Raw genomic sequence first — 22,735 nt, 5'->3', positions numbered from 1 at the left:
AAAATAAAGTCAAAATAAAAATTTAAAAAAATAAAAATTCAAAGAAAGAAAGAAAGAAAGATAATAGTAGTACCAAGAAAAAAATACTATGGGAACGAGATGGAATGAATAATTCAGTCTATTTGGCTATGGGAGGTCATTGAATACAGGTCAATTAGGTGGGAAATGACATGAAGTCTTTTGGGAGTTTAAGGATAAGCTTCTGTCATAGAAATATTTAATGCATTTAAATATTTTTAAAAGCATTAAATATTTTAAACAGTTTGCCACCCTTTATGGTTGTGTGATCATGTCTATATGCAATGGTAAAAAGATAGAAGCAAACGTATTTTGGCTGTGATTACAAGTTAAGGAGCTTGGAGCTGGGAGGAGTTAATTCTTATGAGTTTTTAAATTGGAGAACATTAGATATCATTCTGCTTACTTAACACCAGACAAAGGTCTTAATATTTTCAAATGTCTGCTTTGGTTCCCCTAAACAGTTTAGTCTTGATGCTGTAATTTTCTTCCCTTCCCCAAAGTTTATACCATATCTGTAAATAACTTACTTATGTGCTTCAAATGCAGTCTTCATAGACTACAATGTGAGAGTTGGGCATCAGGGAGGAGAGATTTTTATGCATTTGCCTGAAGACTCCAGGGAAAACTGTTGCCCCAAGGAACCCAGATTTAGAGCTGTATTTCTAACAACACCCTTTCCATTGTTTCCACATGAGTAAAGTTTTTATGGTTCGCTGAATCTGTCAAAACCAACCTCTCCTCCACAACTTTTCACCCTTGAATTGGATGTGTACATACATTTTCAATAAATGAGATATTTATGTCATTATGAAATGGAGCAGGATCATATGGTCCTTGCCCCCTCCCACGTCCTCTGCCTGCCTCTTGCCTGAGGGAAACCTTGATCAAAGAATAAATTTAATCAGAGAAATGCTAAAACAAAGGAAAACTGTCTAAGGAGACTAATAATAATGTAGTCATCAAGCATAGTCAAGGACCTTCAGTTCTTTCTCAAGGTCTGTAGATATTCTGAGCCATATCCTGTGAGCTGTCTTATAGATACTAAAACCCGAGGTGCAGAAATTACACATAAATGAGCAGACTGTACCAAGACATGAGCTTCCACAATTCTGAGAATCGGCCACAAAGAAATTGGAACAAATGGACCCTGGAACTGAGGATTAACTGTACCTAAAACATTCAAGATGATGCTGGTCTGACCATTGTGACTATGCTGTTTTTGCATGTAGCACCACAACCCCACACCCCCACACCCCCATCCCCTGCGCCTGCCTGTCTATAAATTCTCTCACCCCTTGCTTGTCAGTGGGGGGAGTTGGCCTTTGGACAGATATCTGCCACCCCTCTCCCCCAGTTGCAGGCATCTGAAATAAAGCAACTTTCCTTTCCGTCAACCCAGTCTGTTTACTGGCTTTTGAGCAGCGAGCAGCCAGACTCCACACACCATACACTCCTTCTGGTAACAATTAACTTTAACTATTCCTGTTTTTTAATGAGAATTAGTAAATATTAATCCTATCTTAATCATTACAAAAGACTATCAAATATTCAGATTATTTTAAGATCATTTATTCCTTAGAGTTTTTCTTTGTAATTTTGACAAAATTAATATGAAACATGTACCTTACTTTCATGTCATTTACTATTCTAGAAACTGAAATAATGAATTTCAATTGTTAATGTGAGATAATTTAATGGCCTTATTAAAATTTTCATGTCTTTTATGTACTTAGTGAGTGAGTAAGTGAAGTCGCTCAGTCATGTCCAACTCTTTGCAAACCCATGGACTGTAGCCCACCAGGCTCCTCCATCCATGGGATTCTCCAGGCAAGAATACTGGAGTGGGTTGCCATTTCCTTCTCCAGGGGATCTTGCAGACCCAGGGATCAAACCCGGGTCTCCCGTATTGCAGGCAGACACTTTAACCTCTGAACCACCAGGGAAGCCCTTTATGTCCTTAAGTGTTAGGCTATAATGAAGAAATAATCTTCACTCTCCTCTTTTTTGGCTGCCTTCAAATCTATAATGAAGACTCAGTTACCACATTTTCCTGTATCTTTTTTTCTGGTAATATAGCTCAACCTTCAAAATATTCTCTGTTTTATCTTTATTAAATTATCCCAAGTAAGTAGTTATGTTTATATTTGTAAAGAAGAGACTACTGTGTATGTGCATGTATAGGATTATAAATTCGTAGATTTCAATTTAACATGGTAGATTGAGCTTATACAGGAAGACTCCATGCCTACTTAACTTACAGAAATATTTGATAAAATATAAGTATTTTATTAAGTGTTTTTTAGATATTATTAAAACACAGAAAAGCTACATTAATTAATTATTTTTGTTGTTTAGTTGCTCGGTCTTGTGTGATTCTGCAATCCCATGGACTGCAGCACGCCAGGCTTTCCTGTCCTTCACTATCTCCCGGAATTTGCTCAAACTCATGTCCGTTGAGTTGATGATGCCATCCAGCCATCTTGTCCTCTGTTGCCCCCTTCTCCTGCCCTCAATCTTTCCCAGCATCAGGGTCTTTTCCAATGTGTTGGATCTTTGCATCAAGTGGCCAAAATATTGAAGCTTCAGCTTCAGCACCAGTCTTTCCAATGAATATTCAGAATTGATTTCCTTCAGGATTGACTGCTTTGACCTCCTGCTGTCCAAGGGACTCTCTAGAGCCTTCTCCAGCACCACAGTTCAAAAGCATCAGTCCTTCGGTGATCAGCCTTATTTATGGTCAAAATTATTAAAACACATAAAAGCTACATTAATAAATTATAAATTCCAGTAAAACTTTCATTTAGATTCAGCCACTATTAGTATTTGGCCACATTTCCCTACCTCTTTGCCTCCTCCCCATACCCTCGCCCCCTCTGCTCCTGGCCCTGTCTCTCTCTCATTCTTAGTCTGATTTTTTTGTTGTGCCATTTAGCAGAATATGCAGTGTCATGACCCTATATTTAGCTCTAACTTCTTAAGGATAATCTCTTACATATATAGCAGTGCAATGACCAAATCACAATATTTCACACTGATACAACACTATAATCCAAAATATAGAACATAGTCAAAATTCACCAATTGTCCACAAATTCTTCTTCAGAGTGATTATTATTATTTTTTATCAGATTTACATATCATATCAAACTGTCACATACTTACTTTCCTTCCCAAAGGAGGAGAGTCCAGTCAAGTGACATCCCAGGGACTGTCCATGTCCAGTCAAGTTTCAGAAACCTCTGCCATGAGTAAGTCTTTGGTGGACATCACACCATCCAAAGGGCTTTGTATGTCACAGATCTCTGGGCTCCACTCCCATATTTTCTCATTTTGTGGTGTGGAGTCCAAAGTTGCCTTTTTCACATATTCCAGGTTGATGTTAATGGTCTGGGTCTGGGATTCACACTTTGAAAAGGCTGAGTGTGTTTACTGAGGTTGCAGTGTGACAATCACTATGTTGATGGAGACACAGGGATATAAAATCTTTAGCTTTCTAAGTGGATGTTTTTCCTGCACCATTTTGAAGGGACAGGACTGTCTCTCCTTACTGTTTCATGCCCCATTTATACTTTTAAAGTCTATATTCTTTGCTAGGTCAACGGTGCAAAGTAACAAAAGAAATGGAACAAAAAATTGCTACATTTCAGTATAGAGTGGTCAGACAGAGCTCTCTGTGAAGACATGGGAAAGGCAGTGGAGGCTACTCCAGTTCTTGGAGAATCATCATGAATTCAAGAAAATCAAATGGAGGATGTGTAATGTTTTAACTCCTGCAAACACTATCAGGAGGGATGTTTTCTAGGAATCACTTTTTACACTGGTGAATCATTTCCTTGGAGAAAGCTAAAACTATCTGTATCCTGTCATGATCGACAGTTACAATTCTAGAGTATCAGTTATAAGAAAGAAATAGAAAACAACACTTGTAATTTTATGTATAATTGAATTAAGTGTAAGCTTGGACATTTCAAACATGTTTTTCACATGCATGTTCTCAGGTCATTGGAAGGGGCTGGTGACAAGCTTGGGAGTAGTCTATGTGTTTGGCCTAATATCAATAGTAGCCCCACCCACAATTGAACCCAAGGGCTAAGTGGAGATTTCAAAACACACCCATGGGGTAGCCACACCCCTTTGGAAAATCAGATTTTTAGGTGATAATCACCAGATTGTTCTGATGCCTGGACGGATCCTCTGGTCAGTCCAATTACTGACCAATTATTCAAATCCATTACTCACGAGTTAACCCATTTATCAATCAAAAGTTCCCCTCCCACCTGGGATAGGTGACAATCTGTTCTTTGACACTAGATTAGTCTGAAGAACTTGACCTAGGCTGACTTCTCCCTGGCTTCTTCCCTTAAGAGACTCTAAGCCCACCCATCAGCCTGGAGTTCCAAGTGGCCATCATAATATCATCCTCCACACTCAGGGTGGCTGTGAACAGGAGCATGGAAGCCCACAGCATCCTCAAGAATTAAAGATTCAACGTCAGGTCTTTTGGAGTGGGATCCTGGGTGACACTGCCAGGACTGGCACCCAACCTCCCTGTGGTATATGATTTCTCCACCACATATGAGCAGATGCACAAGGACCTTCTCTGCAAAAACAGAATGCACTACAGGAGCAATGGGTTGTTACAGATCTTGGGAAGAAATGAGAGAATCAAACCTGGCCCTGAACGATTTCAAGAGTGCAGAGATCCCTTCGATGTCATCTTCACCTGTGCTGAGAGTGTATAAAGTGGTGGTAAAGATGTCTGTGCTAGAGAACAGGAGACCTGGCAGCCTGTGCATGTGATCAACGTGGAAATAGAGGAAACCCTGGAGGCAGCGCACTTGGAGTTCTGATCATCTGTGAGCTCTGCCAGGGTCTCCAGCAGGAGGATGATATGCAAAGCAGTCTGCCTAAGCTGCTCCAGGCAGCGAAGAAGAAAACAGGCAAGAGTTTTCTGCACACTATCTGCTTCTACTGAGGAGATTGGCTGGATTCAGTTCCTTTGTTGGTAAGAACTTGTGCCTGGACTTTTGGGCTAGCTAGTATTTTCTGTGAGAAGAGTCTTCAAAGCCCTAACTCAAAACCTTCGGCATGATTTTTTTCAGGGATACCCCACCCAGGGAAGGAAGTGGAAGAGAACGTCATTGCATGGCACAGGAAACATGGATTACCAGCAGACAGCTGAATGCTTTCAACTGGATAGATGATGGTGTGGGTACTTAATCTGGAAGCTCACATGGCTCTGCAAGGAATTTAATATGAGGACTCCCCTTTCCTGATAGACAAGCCAAGGCTGATCACGGAGTGCCAGACAAGTGATGTGTTGCATATTCCAGCAATACAAAACAAACAAAAAACATTTTCTGCTCCATTTATTTATAGTGATAAAATTTTCCTTTTGCTCTTTTGGAATGGTATACAAATGTGAGTTCTTTCTTTCTTTTTTGTGAGATAGGATTGTATTGAATGTTTGAACTTAGAAATATGTTGTTTTTAGGTTGTATCTTCTTTCACTAATGCTGACTTCCATAGAAACTCAGGATAGATAATTGGTGGCTTTCATTACTAAAATCCTGGCATGAGCTGTTCAATTAAATAGTTCATTAAGTGAAATAAAATGAAATAAAACCTCTAATTTAAAGAAAATGTGTCTTCTCATTTATGATAGGGGATGGATCTTACCAACTGAGCCCTTTGATTTCTTATTGTTCAAGCTATATAAATTCCACAGTATATATTCCACCACATATAATACGTATATTCCACCAGATATAATGGTCATCTGAGTTAAATTCACCAATTCCAGTCCATTTTAGTTCTTTGATTCCTAAAATGTCGATGTTCATTCTTGCCTTCTCCTGTTTGACCACTTCTAATTTACCTTGATTCGTGGACCTAACATTCTAGGTTCCTATACAACATTGTTCTTTATAGCATCGGACTTTACTTCCATCACCAGTCACATCCACAGCCGTGCATCATTTTCTCTTTGGCTCCATCTCTATATTCTTTTGGAGAAGGAAATGGCAACCCATTCCAGTATTCTTCCCTGGAGAATCCCAGGGATGGAGCATGATGGGCTGCCATCTATGGGGTCACACAGAGTCAGACACGACTGAAGTGACTTAGCAGCAGCAGCTTCATTCTTTCTGGAGGTAGTTCTCCACTGATCTCCAGTAGCATATTGGGTACCTACCAACCTGGGGAGTTCATCTTTCAGTATCCTATCCTTTTGCCTTTTCATACTGTTCATGGGGTTCTCAAGGCAAGAATACTGAAGTGGTTTTCCATTCCCTTCTCCAGTGGACCACGTTTTGTCAGAGTTCTCCACCATGACCTGTCCATCTTGGGTAGCCCTATATGGCAGGGCTCATAGTTTCACTGAGTTAGCCAAGGCTGGGGTCCATGTGATCAGTTTGATTAGTTTTCCATGACTGTGGTTTCCATTCTGTCTGTCCTTTGATGGAGAAGGATAAGAGGCTTATGGAAGCTTCCTGTTGGGAGAGACTGACTGTGGGGGAAACTGGGTCTTGTTTTGTTGGGTGAGGCCATGCCCAGTAAATCTTTAATCCAATTTTCTGTTGATGGGTGGGACTGTTTTCCCTCCCTGTTGTTTGACATGAGATCAAACTATGATGGAGGTAATGAAGATAATGGCAACCTCCTTCAAAAGGTCCCATGCACACACTGCCACACTCAGTGCTCCTGACTCTGCAGAGGGCCACAACTGATCCACACCTCCAGCAGAGACTCTTGGACACTCACAGGCAGGTCAGGGTCAGTCTCAGTAGGGTCACAGCTCCTTTCTCCTGGGTCCTGGTGCACACTGTTTGTGCCCTCCAAGAGTCTGTTTCCCCAGTCCTGTGTAAGTTCTGGGGGCTCTATGTTGGGGTTAATGGCAACCTCCTCCAAGAGAGCTTATGCCATACCCAGGTCTGCTACACCCAGAGCCCCTGCCCCTGTGGCAGGCCACTGCAGGAGACAAGCACTCAAAGGCAGGTCTGGCCCAGCCTCTGTGGGTTCTGCTGGTGGCACAAGGTTTTGTTTGAGCCCTCCAAGTGTCTCTGGTGGGTATGGAATTTGAGTCTAAACGTGATTTTACCCCTCCTACTGTCTTGTCAAGGCTTCCCCCTTGTCCTTGGATGTGGGGTATCTTTTTTTGGTGGGATACAACATTCTCCTGTAAGTGGTTATTCAGCAGCGAGTTGTAATTTTCGAGTTCTCACAGAAGATGAGCGCAAGTGAGACCAAAAGCTCATAGTCAACAAAAGAGTCTGAAATGTGATGCAATCTCAAAAATGACAATGTAATTTCTGTTTGTTTTCAAGGCAAGCAATTCAATATCACAGTGATCTAAGTCTATGCCTCAACCAGTAATGCTAAAGAAGCTGAAGTTGAACGGTGCTATGAAGACCCACAAGACCTTCTAGAACTAACACTCAAAAAAGATGTCCTTTTCATTATAGGGGACTGGAATGCAAAAGTAGGTAGTCAAGAGATACCTGGAGTAACAGGCAAATTTGGCCTTGGAGTACTGCCAGGGTCCTGCCCCGGTGGATCCAGGGTGATTCGAAGGGGAGACAGATAGGTGAGGAAAAAACGTATTTATTTATTAATATAAGATTAGATTAGGAAGAAATAGTGTAGTAGCAAAATTAAGTGGAGAAAAGAGGCTGAATAACTTGGTTTACATGGAAAGCCAATAAAGTTCCAGACAAGGAACTTGCACCATCTACGCTAGGCCACAGGCGACCGTTTGAATATCAGAGAGTGCCCTGCCTTGGGCTCTATCTCTTAGGGATCCTAGAAGCTGGGACAAGCAAGTAAGTAGAGATGGTGAGCCTCCATGCCCAGATGGGAATTTAGCCTGAAATTAGAGGGAGGGAGAGGAAGCAAGAGAAAGAATTGACACGGGGGAGGCCAGGCTTGTGCAAAAACCCCTCCAGGTTTATTATTTAAAAGGTGTTTATATGCCCTAAATTTTACATAATGGAAGATACAAATCTTTCTGTATATCTTTTTGTATACAAAAGGTCTCAGGTGATTTACATTATCTTCTGGCCAAGAGGCTTGTTAACACTTTTTGGCTCTCTCCCTTAATGAATGTTAATCTCGTTTCCCCTGAAGTGTTTTTCTTTAATCTGCATCTCCTTAAAGCACTAAAGTTACATCTCTATAGAACAAAGGTGCAGTGGGTTATAACAAAGAAGGTACTTAACTCAAAGTTCTAATATTGCTACTTGTTTTTTCTATATACCAACTGATCACTAATCTAGAGCCAGACATCTTGGAATGTGAAGTCAGGTGGGCCTTAGAAAGCATCACTACGAACAGTTAGTGGAGGTGATGGAATTCCAGTTGAGCTGTTTCAAATCCTGAAAGATGATGCTGTGAAAGTGCTGCACTCAATATGCCAGCAAATTGGGAAAACTCACCAGTGGCCACAGGACTGGAAAAGGTCAGTTTTCATTCCAATCCCAAAGAAAGGCAATGCCAAAGAATGCTCAAACTACCACACAATTGCACTCATCTCACATGCTAGTAAAGTAATGCTCAAAATTCTCCAAGCCAGGCTTCAGTAATACGTGAACCGCGAACTCCCTGATGTTCAAGCTGGTTTTAGAAAAGGCAGAGGAACCAGAGATCAAATTGCCAACATCCACTGGATCATGGAAAAAGCCAGAGAATTCCAGAAAAACATCTATTTCTGCTTTATTGACTATGCCAAAGCTTTTGACTGTGTGGATGACAATAAACTATGGAAAATTCTGAAAGAGATGGGAATACCAGACCACCTGACCTGCCTCTTGAGAAATCTGTATGCAGGTCAGGAAGCAACAGTTAGAACTAGACATGGAACAACAGACTGGTTCCAAATAGGAAAAGGAATACGTCAAGGCTGTATATGGTCACCCTGCTTATTTAACTTCTATGCAGAGTACATCATGAGAAATGCTGGACTGGAAGAAACACAAGGTGGAATCAAGATTGCCGGGAGAAATATCAATCACCTCAGATATGCAGATGACACCACCCTTATGGCAGAAAGTGAAGAGGAACTCAAAAGCCTCTTGAAGAAAGTGAAAGAGGAGAGTGAAAAAGTTGGCTTAAAGCTCAACATTCAGAAAACGAAGATCATGGCATCTGGTCCCATCACTTCATGGGAAATAAATGGGGAAACAGTGGAAACAGTGTCAGACTTTAGTTTTGGGGGCTGCAAAATCACTGCAGATGGTGACTGCAGCCATGAAATTAAAAGACGCTTACTCCTTGGAAGGAAAGTAATGACCAACCTAGATAGTATATTGAAAAGCAGAGACATTACTTAGCCGACTAAGGTCCATCTAGTCAAGGCTATGGTTTTTCTGTGGTCATGTATGGATGTGAGAGTTGGACTGTGAAGAAGCCTGAGCGCCGAAGAATTGATGCGTTGGAACTGTGGTGTTGGATAAGACTCTTGAGAGTCCCTTGGACTGCAAGGAGATCCAACCAGTCCATTCTGAAGGAGATCAGCCCTGGGATTTCTTTGGAAGGAATGATGCTAAAGCTGAAACTCCAGTATTTTGGCCACCCCATGAGAAGAGTTGACTCATTGGAAAAGACTCTGATGCTGGGAGGCATTGGGGGCAGGAGGAGAAGGGGACGACCGAGGATGAGCTGGCTGGATGGCATCACTGACTGGATGGACGTGAGTCTGAGTGAACTCCAGGAGATGGTGATGAACAGGGAGGCCTGGTGTGCTGCCATTCATGGGGTCACAAAGAGTCGGACACGACTGAACGACTGAACTGAACTGAACTGAACTATATCAACAAGTAAAAGATATGAAAATTTGGCAGCAAGTATTGGCTCAACAATGAAACAATTAATCAGTTTTATTCTAATTATCTTGATACCTCGGAAGCCCCTGCATTCCTAGGATGTTTTAAGCTTCCTGTGCCTCTGGAGGTTGGGAGATTGTAAACAATTCACAAGCTGTAAAGTCTGGGGGAACCTGTTAGGCAAGCTAGAGAGTTTTCAGAAGGGGTTTTAAGCCGAGACATTCTTGTGCAGGAGACTGAAGCCCTGAATTAACTTCTTCCAGAGAATGTCAGAAGAGTGGAAAAGCAGGCAGATTCTTATTTTGGGGGGTACATGCTCACGAAATACCAGGGGGAAAACCTTAGATCTGACTAGCCTTGCCCATCAGATCTCTGCCACATGACCTTGTCACGGGTGGGAATCCTCACGCTGGCTCCCGGCAGAGTACAAAACGAAGCAGGGCAAAGGTTAATAGAGTTTTGCCAAGAGAACACACTGATCATAGCAAACACCCTCTTCCAACAACACCAGAGAACACTCTACACGTGGATATTGCCAGATGGTCAATACTGATATCAGATTGATTGTATTCTTCACAGCCGATTATGGGGAAACTCTATACAGTCAGCAAAAACAAGAGTGGGAGCAGACTGTAGCTCAGATAATGAGCTCCTTATTGCCAAATTCAGACTTAAATTGAAGATAGTAGGAAAAACGAGTAGACCATTCTTGTATGACCTGAATCAAATCCCTTATGATTATACAGTGGAAGTGACAAATAGATTCAAGGGATTAGATCTGATAGACAGAGCGCCTGAAGAATTATGCACAGAGGTTTGTGACATTGGACAGGAGGCAGTGATCAAGACCATTGCCAGGAAAAAGAAATGAAAAAGGGCAAAATGGTGTTCTGAGGAAGCCTTACAAATAACTGAGAAAAGAAGAGAAGCTAAAGGCAAAGGAGAAACGGAAAGATACACCCATTTGAATGCAGAGTTCCAAAGAATAGCAAGGAGAGATAAGAAAGCCTTCCTCAGTGATCAATGCAAAGAAATAGAGGAAAACAATAAAATGGGAAAGACTAGAGATTTCTTCAAGAAAACTAAAGATACCAAGGGAACGTTTCATGCAAAGATGGGCACAATAAAGGACAGAAATGGTATGAACCTAACAGAAGCAGAAGATATTAAGAAGACTTGGCAATATTACACAGAACTATACAAAAAAGATCTTTGCAACCCAGATAATGAAAATTAAATAGAAAATGCAAAATTCTAAAACTCCTAAATGACAACAGAAGAGAAAATCTAGATGACATTGGATTTGGTAGTAACTTTTGTGATAAGACAATATCAGAATCACTGCAGAACTGAAAATTAAAACAACAATGAGATGCCATTACACACCTAATGGGATGGAGAAAATCCAAAATGTTGACAGCAGCAAATGCCAGCATGGATGTGTAGTAACAGGAATTCTCAATCATTGTTGGTGGGAATTCAAAATGGTACAGCCACTTAGGAAGACAAGCAGCTTCTTACAAAACTAAACATACTCTTACCGTACAGTCCAGCAGTTGCACATCCTGGTATTTACCCACATGAACAAAAAATATATATCCACACAAAAACTGGTACATGGTCATTTATAGCAGCTTTAGTTATAACTGCCAAAACTTTGAAGCAATCAATTGTCTTTCACCGAGTGAATGGTAAATACACTATTAAAAATGAAATAAAAGATATTCAGGTTGGAAAAGGACACTTAAACCACTATTTCAGTTCAGTCGCTCAGTCACATCTGACTCTTTCTGTCCCCAATGACTGAAGCACGCCAGGCCTCCCTGTCCATCACCAACCCCTGGAGTTTACTCAAAATCATGTCTATTGTGTGAGTGATGCCATCCAACCATCTCATTCTCTGTCATCCCCTTCTCTTCCTGCCTTCAATCTTTCCCAACATCGGGGTCTTTTCAAATGAGTCAGTTCTTCGCATCAGGTGGCCAAAGTATTGGAGTTTCAGCTTCAGCATCAGTCTTCCAATGAATATTCAGGATTAATTTCTTTTAGGATGGACTGGTTGGATCTCCTTGCAGTCCAAAGGACTCTCAAGAGTCTTCTCCAACACCACAGTTCAAAAGCATCACTTCGTTGGCACTCACTATTAATAAGCCACTATTTGTTAATAGATTATTAACAGATGGAATCATTGAGTATATAGAAAATGCTAACAATCCATACAACACTGAAACAGATTTAGCAAGGTTTTAGGATAAAAGTTTAAAAAACAAACTCTATTTTTAAATACTAATAGCAAATAGTTTCAGAGAAGGCAATGGCAACCCACTCCTGTACTCTATCCTGGAAAATTCTTTGGACGGAGGAGCCTAGCAGGCTGCAGTCTATGGGGTCGCTAAGAGTTGGACATGACTGGGCAACTTCACTTTCACTTTTCACTTTCATGCATTGAAGAAGGAAATGGCAATCCACTCCAGTGTTATTGCCTGGAGAATCCCAGGGCTGGGAGAACCTGGTGGGCTGCTGTCTATGGGGTTGCACAGGGTCTGACATGACTGAAGCGACTTAGCAGCAGCAGCAAATAGTTTAAACCAAAATTATAAACCATTTCATTTATTATAGCACGAAAAGTAAATATGATTTCCAACAGAAACTCTACAAGCCAGAAGAAAATGGTACGATATATTTAAAATGAAGAAAGGGAAGAACTACAATCAAGACTACTCTACCCGGCAAGACTCAGGTTCAGGTTTGGTGGAGAAATTAAAATCTTTCCAGACAAGCAAAACTTAAGAGAATTCAGCACCACCCAACCAGCTGTACAACAAGTACTAAAGGAACTTCTCTAGGCAGGAAACACAAGAGAAGGATAAGACCTACACAAAATAAACCCAAAGCAATTAAGAAAATGGTGGTAGGATTGTACATATTGAGGTCAGTGAAGTCACTCAGTCGTGTCCAACTCTTTGCGACCCCATGGACTGTAGCCCACTAGGCTCCTCCATCCATGGAATTTTCTAGGCAAGAGTACTGAAGTGGGTTGCCATTTCTTTCTCCAGGAGATCTTCCCGACCCAGGGATCAAACCAGCATCTCCCGAATTGCAGGCAGACCCTTTACGGTTTGAGCCACCAGGGAATCCCATCAGTTCAGTTCAGTCCCTCAGTCGTGTCCAACTCTTTGTGACCCCATGAATTGAGCACGACAGGCCTCCCTGTCCATCACCAACTCCTGGAGTTCACTCAGACTCACGTCCATCAAGTCAGTGATGCCATCCAGCCATCTCATCCTCTGTCGTCCCCTTCTTCTCCTTCCCCCAATCCCTCCCAGCATCAGGGTCTTTTCCAATGAGTCAACTCTTCCCATGAGGTGGCCAAAGTACTGGAGTTTCAGCTTTAGCATCATTCCTTCCAAAGAAATCCCAGAAGTATGGTATTGGCACAAAGACAGAAATATAGATCAATGGAACAAAATAGAAAGCCCAGAGATAAATCCACACACATATGGACACCTTATCTTTGACAAAGGAGGCAAGAATATACAATGGAGTAAAGACAATCTCTTTAACAAGTGGTGCTGGGAAAACTGGTCAACCACTTGTAAAAGAATGAAACTAGATCACTTTCTAACACCTCACACAAAGATAAACTCAAAATGGATTAAAGATCTAAATGTAAGACCAGAAACTATAAAACTCCTAGAGGAGAACATAGGCAAAACACTCTCCGACATAAACCACAGCAGGATCCTCCATGATCTGCCTCCCAGAATTCTGGAAATAAAAGCAAAAATAAACAAATGGGACCTAATTAAAATTAAAAGCTTCTGCACAACAAAGGAAAATATAAGCAAAGTGAAAAGACAGCCTTCCGAAAGGGAGAAAATAATAGCAAATGAAGCAACTGACAAACAACTAATCTCAAAAATATACAAGCAACTCCTGCAGCTCAATTCCAGAAAAATAAAAGACCCAATCAAAAAATGGGCCAAAGAACTAAATAGACATTTCTCCAAAGAAGACATACGGATGGCTAACAAACACATGAAAAGATGCTCAACATCACTCATTATTAGAGAAATGCAAATCAAAACCACAATGAGGTACCACTTCACACCAGTCAGAATGTCTGCGATCCAAAAATCTACAAGCAATAAATGCTGGAGAGGGTGTGGAGAGAAGGGAACCCTCCTACACTGTTGGTGGGAATGCAAACTAGTACAGCCACTATGGAGAACAGTGTGGAGATTCCTTTAAAAATTGCAAATAGAACTGCCTTATGACCCAGCAATCCCACTGCTGGGCATACACACGGAGGAAACCAGAATTGAAAGAGACACATGTACCCCAATGTTCATTGCAGCACTGTTTATAATAGCCAGGACATGGAAACAACCTAGATGTCCATCAGCAGATGAATGGATAAGAAAGCTGTGGTACATATACACAATGGAGTATTACTCAACCATTTAAAAGAATACATTTGAATCAGTTCTGATGAGATGGATGAAACTGGAGCCGATTATACAGAGTGAAGTAAGCCAGAAAGAAAAACACCAATACAGTATGCTAACACATATATATGGAATTTAGAAAGATGGCAATGATGACCCTGTATCCAGGACAGCAAAAAAGACACAGATGTGTATACCAGACTTTTGGACTCAGAGGGAGAGGGAGAGGGTGTGATGATTTGGGAGAATGGCATTGAAACATGTATAATATCATGTAAGAATCGAATTGCCAGTCTATGTCCGATGCAGGATACGGCACGCTTGGGGCTGGTACATGGGGATGACCCAGAGAGATGTTGTGGGGACGGGGGTGGGAGGGGGGTTCATGTTTGGGAATGCATGTACACCCGTGGTGGATCCATGTCAATGTATGGCAAAACTAATACAGAATTGTAAAGTAAAATAAAAAATAAAAAGCAGAAGAAAAAAAAAGAAATGTCAGGGCTGATCTCCTTCAGAATGGACTCGTTGGATCTCCTTGCAGTCCAAGGGACTCTCAAGAGTCTTCTCCAACACCACAATTCAAAAGCATCAATTCTTCGGCACTCAGCCTTCTTCACGGTCCAACTCTCACATCCATATTGACCACTGGAAAAACCATAGCCTTGACTAGACAGACCTTAGTCGGCAAAGTAATGTCTCTGCTTTTGAATATGCTATCTATGCTGCTCATAACTTTTCTTCCGAGGAGTAAGCATCTTTTAATTTCATGGCTGCAATCACCATCTGCAGTGATTTTGGAGCCCCCCAAAATAAAGTCTGACACTGTTTCCACTATGTCCCCATCTATTTCCCATGAAGTGATGGGACCAGATGCCATGATCTTCGTTTTCTGAATGTTGAGCTTTAAGCCAACTTTTTCACTCTCCTCTTTCACTTTCATCAAGAGGCTTTTGAGTTCCTCTTCACTTTCTGCCATAAGGGTGATGTCATCTGCATATATCTGAAGTTATTGATATTTCTCTGGGCAATCTTGATTCCAGCTTGTGCTTCTTCCAGCCCAGCGTTTCTCATGATGTACTCTGCATAGAAGTTAAATAAGCAGGGTGACAATATACAGCCATGACATACTCCTTTTCCTATTTGAAGCAGTCTGTTGTTCCATGTCCAGTTCTAACTGTTTCTTCCTGACCTACATACAGGTTTCTCAAGAGGCAGGCCAGGTGGTCTGGTATTCCCATCTTTTTCAGAATTTTCCACAGTTTATTGTGATCCACACAGTCAAAGGCTTTGGCATAGTCAAGAAAGCAGAAATAGATGTTTTCTGGAACTCTGTTGCTTTTTCCATGATCCAGCAGATGTTGGCAATTTGATCTCTGGTTCCTCTGCCTTTTCTAAATCAGCTTGAACATCAGGGAGTTCATGGTTCATGTATTACTGAAGCCTGGCTTGGAGAATTTTGAGCATTACTCTACTAGCATGTGAGATGAGTGCAATTGTGTGGTAGTTTGAGCATTCTTTGGCATTGCCTTTCTTTGGGATTAGAATGAAAACTGACCTTTTCCAGTCCTGTGGCCACTGCTGAGTTTTCCAAATTTGCTGGCATATTGAGTGCAGCACTTTCATAGCATCATCTTTCAGGATTTGAAGTAGCTCCACTGGTATTTCATCACCTCCACTAGCTTTGTTTGTAGTGATGCTTTCTAAGGCCCATTTGACTTCACATTCCAAGATGTCTGGATCTAGATGAGTGATCACACCATCGTGATTTTCTGGGTCATGAACATTTTTTTTTTTACAGTTCTTCTATGTATTCTTGCCACCTCTTCTTAATATCTTCTGCTTCTGTTAGGTCCATACCATTTCTGTCCTTTATCGAGCCCATCTTTGCATAAAATGTTCCCTTGGTATCTCTAATTTTCTTGATGAGATCTCTAGTCCTTCCCATTCTGTTGTTTTCCTCTATTTCTTTGCTTTGGTCGCTGAGGAAGGCTTTCTTATCTCTTCTTGCTATTCTTTGGAACTCTGCATTCAGATGCTTATATCTGTCTTTTCTCCTTTGTTTTTTGCCTCTCTTCTTTTCACAGCTATTTGTAAGGCCTCCCCAGACAGCCACTTTGCTTTTTTACATTTCTTTTCCATGGGGATGGTCTTGATCCCTGTCTCCTGTACAGTGTCACGAACCTCTGTCCATAGTTCATCAGGCACTCTATCTATCAGATCTAGGCCCTTAAATCTGTTTCTCACTTCCACTGTATAATCATAAGGGATTTGATTTAGGTCATACCTGAATGGTCTAGCGGTTTTCCCTACTTTCTTCAATTTGAGTCTGAATTTGGTAATGAGGAGTTCATGATCTGAGCCACAGTCAGCTCCTGGTCTTGTTTTTGTTGACTGTATAGAGCTTCTCCATCTTTGGCTGCAAAGAATATAATCAATCTGATTTTGGTGTTGACCATCTGGTGATGTCCAGGTGTAGAGTCTTCTCTTGTGTTGTTGGAAGTTGGTGTTTGCTATGACCAGAGCATTTTCTTGGCAAAACTATTAGTCTTTGCCCTGCTTCATTCCGCATTCCAAGGCCAAATTTGCCTGTTACTCCAGGTGTTTCTTGACTTCCTACTTTTGCATTCCAGTCCCCTATAATGAATAGGACATCTTTTTTGAGTGTTAGTTCTAAAAGGTCTTGTAGGTCTTCATAGAACCATTCAACTTCAGCTTCTTCAGCATTACTGGTTGGGCCATAGACTTGGATTACTGTAATATTGAATGGTTTGCCTTGGAAACGAACAGAGATCATTCTGTCGTTTTTGAGATTGCATCCAACTACTGCATTTCGGACTCTTTTGTTGACCATGATGGCTACTCCATTTCTTCTGAGGGATTCCTGCCTGCAGTAGTAGATGTAATGGTCATCTGAGTTAAATTCACCCGTCCAGTCCATTTTAGTTCGCTGATTCCTAGAACGTCAACATTCACTCTTGGCATCTCTTGTTTGACCACTTCCAATTTGCCTTGATTCATGGACCTGACATTCCAGGTTCCTATGCAATATTGCTCTTTACAGGATTGGACCTTGCTTCTATCACCAGTTACATCCACAGCTGGGTATTGTTTTTGATTTTGCTCCAACCCTTCATTCTTTCTGGAGTTATTGCTCCAGTGATCTCCAATAGCGTGTTGGGCACCTACTGACCTGGGGAGCTCCTCTTTCAGTATCCTATCATTTTGCCTTTTCATACTCTTCATGGGTTTCTCAAGACAAGAATACTGAAGTGGTTTGTCATTCCCTTCTCCAGTGGACCACATTCTGTCAGTATGTATGGGGGTGGGGGGAATCCCACACAGATTGATAATCACCTTAATTGTAATTGGATTAAATGCACCAACCAAAAGACAGATTGGCTGGGCAGATGAAAACATGTGCATGTATGCACTTCCACATACCACATCACTTTATTTCACCCCCCAAACTGTATGTAATTATTTCATATTGTTAGATTAATCATGTTTCCATTATGGCTTGCAATTATAATTATCTTCTTTTTTTTGTTTTGGTCTGGCTATTGTGAAAACTTATAAACATCTTTACTATTGTGATTATGCAACTATTATTCACTTAATATCATTGTATCATGATTGGTCAACAGAAAATAATACAATTCTATTTCATTAAAACTACCATTTAATAGAAAAACTTGTAATCACTTTTTAAAGTCCAGATGCATATCAGGATTATCTTGAAATATTTTGAAAAATACAAATGTCCAGGTACTGCTACTCGTCTACAAAACACCAGATGTGTTTCTAATAAGCAAGCATGTTTAAAAACAAGTGGACTATATGATGATCTTTTACTTTTATCGTTTGTTTCATTTTTTTAATTTCATATTCAGTGCTCCCATTTTGTTTGTTTTCAGTGCTCCCAGTTTGTTTTCCAATTTCTCTGTCTCTTTTTGATGTTATTGTTCTTTCTTAAGCCTTTATCAAGCATAGTAAGGAAGCTTTTATATACACACATATACCCATTTGTATAGCATATATAATATACATATTTTAGAAAATTTATGACTTTTGCCTAGCTAAAAAAATGTATGACACTTTGATTCTACTTGTTCGACTTAGTATGAATAGAATGTTAGATTTCTGATTTATATTCATTCAAAGCTTTATAGTTCCATGTATTTGGGCATCTGGTATTACTGTTAACCAGAGAGGGCAATGGCAACCCACTCCAGTATTCATGCCTGGAAAATCCCATGAACGGGGGAGCCTGGTAGGCTGCAGTCCATGGGATCGCTAGGAGTTGGATACGACTGAGCGACTTCACTTTCACTTTTCACTTTCATGCACTGGAGAAGGAAATGGCAACCCACTCCAGTATTCTTACCTGGAGAATCCCAAGGATGGGGGATCCTGGTGGGCTGCCGTCTATGGGGTTGCACAGAGTCGGACACGACTGAAGTGACTTAGCAGCAGCAGCAGCAACATTACTGTTAACATTCTAGGAAATTTATTATCTTAGTGATTAAAAAAAAAAAACTTGAATGAGGCTTCAAACTTCTAATCCAATTTTGAGAGTATAAAGAAATGCTTTGCTTTAAATAAAAAGAAATACTTTGTTTAAAAAAATGAAATTAACAAGTGATACAGTATTATTAACTGAAGTAGATTTTGTTCATCAAATTTTGTACATCTTCCCTCATAGCTCGGTTGGTAAAGGTTCTGCCTGCAATGTAGGAGAACTGATTTCAATTTCTGGGTTGGGAAGATCCTCTGGAGAAGGAAATGGCAACCCACTCCAGTGTTCTTGCCTGGAAAATCCTATTGACAAAGGAGCCTGGCAGGCTACAGTCCACGGGGTCGCAAGAGTCAGACATGACTTAGCTACTAAACCACCACCACCACCACAGATTTGGTTCAAATTTCACAGAATTTTATGATACTGTCCATTATTTGTTTTCATACCTTATTCAAGACCCCATATTGTATTGAATTGCACTGAGCAGCTTCAGCCTCAAGAAACAAATTCTGTCAAATTCTGTTTTCACTTTTATTCTATTACAAATAATTTCTAATTTTCCTTGTTATGACCATCTTAGATACACCTGTCATTTAAAAGCAGACATTTAATTTCTAAATACAAGGGATTTTATTTAAAGTATCTTTACATTAATTTCTCATTTTGATTATAATGTCTCATTTAAATGCTTTCTCCATTGCAATCACCCTTGGTGCTTTTTTCAGTCTAATTTATTGAGGCTTTCGATGGCTAAGTCGAATATCTCTCCTGGTAAATGGCACATTGCACTTGAAAATACGTGGGGTTATTTTCAAATATCTTTTAATATTGATTTCTAACATAATTTCACAGTGATAAAAGAACAGATTCTGTATGATTTCAATACCTTTAGAACATAAAAGTTTTGCACCTAGCTTTATGTCCCTAGATATATTCCAGGGCCTCCTAGTTTACAGTCTATAGGGACTTGAATAGAATTTGCCTGCTACTGATGTGTGAAAATTGTATACATTTCAAATATGTTGAATTGGTTCACAGTGGCTTTCAGGTCTACTATATCCTTCTCATCCTCTGTATATTCATTTTATTAATTTTTGAGAGTTTGATACTGATACTCCAACTAAAATCTTAATTTACCTACTTAAAAAAATAATTACAATATATAGAGGAACTACATGTATTTCCCAAGTCTCCTGTGAAAGTGTTATCATACTTTCATAATTTAAAGAAATAAAAAATTTTAAAAACAAATATATTGTAGTAAAGTCATTTTAAAAGGTAGACATGATAAATTACCCCAAAACTTATACAAGTTAATAGCTTTATGTGGTCAAGAAAAGGGACATGGTCCAGTTGGAAGGGTGGTCAATTGAGCAGAAAGCAGCTTTGAAAGAGCAAACAGTCTAATGACCCTGAAAAGCACTGGGAAGTGTTAATAGATGTGGGGTACTTCTGCAGCCTGTCAGTGAGTCTCAGGGATTGCTAACAGAATGTTTACAAAACCTACTGAGTTGTATGGTTTTTCCAGTAGTCATGTATGGATGGGAGAGTGGGACCATAAAGAAGACTGAGCTTCAAAGAAGTGATGCTTTTGAACTGTGGTGCCAGAGAAGATACTCAAGTGTCCCTTGGACAGCGAGGAAATCAGTCAATCCTAAAAGAAATCAATGCTGAATATTCGTGGAAGGACTGATGCTGAAGCTGAAGCTCCAATACTTTGGCCACTTGATCTGAAGAGCTGACTCATTGGCAAAGACTCTGATGCTGGGGAGGATGGAGGGCAGGACGAGAAGGGGATGACAGAGGATGAGATGTTTGAGTGGCATCACCGACACAATGGACACGAGTTTAAGCAAACTCTGGGAAATAGTGAAGGATAGGGAAGCCTGCAATGGTGTGGTCCATGGGCTGCAAAGAGTTGGACATGACTTAGTGATTGAATAACAACAGCAATCTTAACTCAAGTCTATTTTAATAACTCTGCATCCCCCCCCACCACACACATTCATTTACTATTTTACATCTTTTTGTTTTATTTATTCCCTAACAAGTTATTTGGATATACAAAATTTTACTCCTCTAGCCTTTTATTTTCCTTGGTTGCACTGGGTCTTAGTTGCTGCTCATGGACTTTCCCTAGTTGTGGAGAGCAGGGGCTACTCTTCATTTTAGTATTAGGGCTTCTGTTGCTGTGGCTTCTCTTGCTATAGAGCATGCGCTCTAGGGCATGGTGGCTCCAGTAGTTAGAGGCTCACAGGTTTAATTGTCCTGCAACATGAGGTGTTTTCCCAGACCAAGGATCCACTCTATGTCCCTGCATTGGTGGGCAGATTCACAACCACTGGACCAGCAGGGAAGTCTCTCCTTTTGTCTTTGTAACTTTCCTGTTAGCTTTTTTTTTTTTTTTTGGTTTGTTTAAAATATAACTTTATTTATTTTAATTGGAGGCTAATTACTTTACAATATTGTATTGGTTTTGCCATACATCAACATAAATCCACCACGGGTGTACCTGTTAGCATTATAAATTGTTGATATACTACCTTACCTTTGTATTTGATGTACCATTGAGATTTTTCCTTCTGTAATTTTCACATTTCTAATTGCAATATTTTCTTTTCTACTTAAATAAATCCTTTTAACTTTTATTATAAAGCTGGTTTGCTGGAGCTGAACCTCTTTAGTATTTGCTTGTTTGTAAAACTCTTTATCTCATCTTCAAATCTAAAAATAGCCTTGCCAGGTACGGCATTTTGTTTTTTTCCATTCATTACTTTGAATATTATTATGCCACACTCTCTTATGACCTACAAAGATTCTGCTGAAGAGTCACCTGATGGTGTCATGGGAGTTCCCTTGTATGTAGCTATGAATAGTTGTCTTTGTCTTGCTGCTTTTAAGACTCTCTCTTTATCTTTAATTTTTTCCATTTTAATTAAAGTGTGCGTGGATGTGGACATCTTTGCGTGCATCTTGTTTGGGACTCTGCGCTTCAGGGACCTGGATGTTTGTTTCCTTCCCTAGGTTAGGAAAATTTCAGCTATTATATCTTCAGGTAAGTTCTTTCCCATAATTATCTCTCTCCTGATTCTGAGACTCCTATAATGCAAAAGTGTACTGGAGATTGTCCTAGAGGTCACTTAAAACTTCATTTTATTTAATGCTTTTTAAAATTTCATCTTAAGTGCTTTCCACTACTGTGTCTTCCAGTTCACTGATTATTTCCTTTTTTCAGTTCAGTTTAGTCGCTCAGTCATGTCCGACCATTTGCGACCCCATGAACTACACAACACCAGGCCTCCCTGTCTATCATGAACTCCCAAGTCCACCCAAACCCATGTCCATGAGGTGGTGAGCTATGGATCTTCCTATTCCATCATCTTGGCTATGAAAGACAGTACAAATTTAATTCAAGTCTGTTTAAATTACAAAGAAATGCTTATGTGTATGTGTTTTTAAATTAATTAACATGTAAATCTTTAAATTGTGCTGATTGAAAACAGAATTGATATTTATTAATTTCCATAAAAATAGAAACAAATATTTGGAGTAGTAATACTAACAATTGATTTATAAATAAGTATGTGAGCACATCTGATCAAGGGATGTATAAAGAAAAATAGTGGAAAACGAAGGCTTAAAGAGACCTAAAGACATGATCCAAATATGTGGGATAAAGAGATGTTGTTGAAAAGGCAACTCGAAATCTGGTCTCCCTAGGGTGATAGCTACCTATGGTGAAAGGGTGATGCATTCAGGCAAATACAAAAAAGCTCAGTTCCTGGCACCCATCACTCTGAGAAACCTGTTGTGACTTAACCCATTCTTACCCATGTGAATACCACTGAAGCAGGGGACATTTATTATTGCTGTGGAGTGATATTTCAGGCAATAAGACCATTACAAGACAAGATGTTATGCAGCCTAAA

The 22,735-nt window shown here is 40.2% G+C and overlaps 1 protein-coding gene across 1 annotated transcript in view; it reads right to left on the bottom strand.

The window, feature by feature from the left end:
* The window catches only part of LOC120875947 (olfactory receptor 52B4-like), a 3,415-nt gene extending 534 nt beyond the window's left edge, over positions 1-2,881 (bottom strand). Inside the window, exon 1 of the mRNA XM_040257688.1 lies at positions 2,863-2,881. Coding sequence (XP_040113622.1) covers positions 2,863-2,881 — 19 coding nt within the window. The remainder of the gene's footprint in view (positions 1-2,862) is intronic.
* Positions 2,882-22,735: the final 19,854 nt, after the last annotated feature.

The sequence above is a fragment of the Oryx dammah genome, unplaced genomic scaffold (genome assembly GCF_014754425.2).
Source record: "Oryx dammah isolate SB20612 unplaced genomic scaffold, SCBI_Odam_1.1 HiC_scaffold_17, whole genome shotgun sequence".
In the NCBI taxonomy this organism is placed as follows: Eukaryota; Metazoa; Chordata; class Mammalia; order Artiodactyla; family Bovidae; genus Oryx; species Oryx dammah.
The sequence above is the reverse complement of the archived record's forward strand: the minus strand, read 5'-3'. Positions and strand labels throughout refer to the sequence as shown.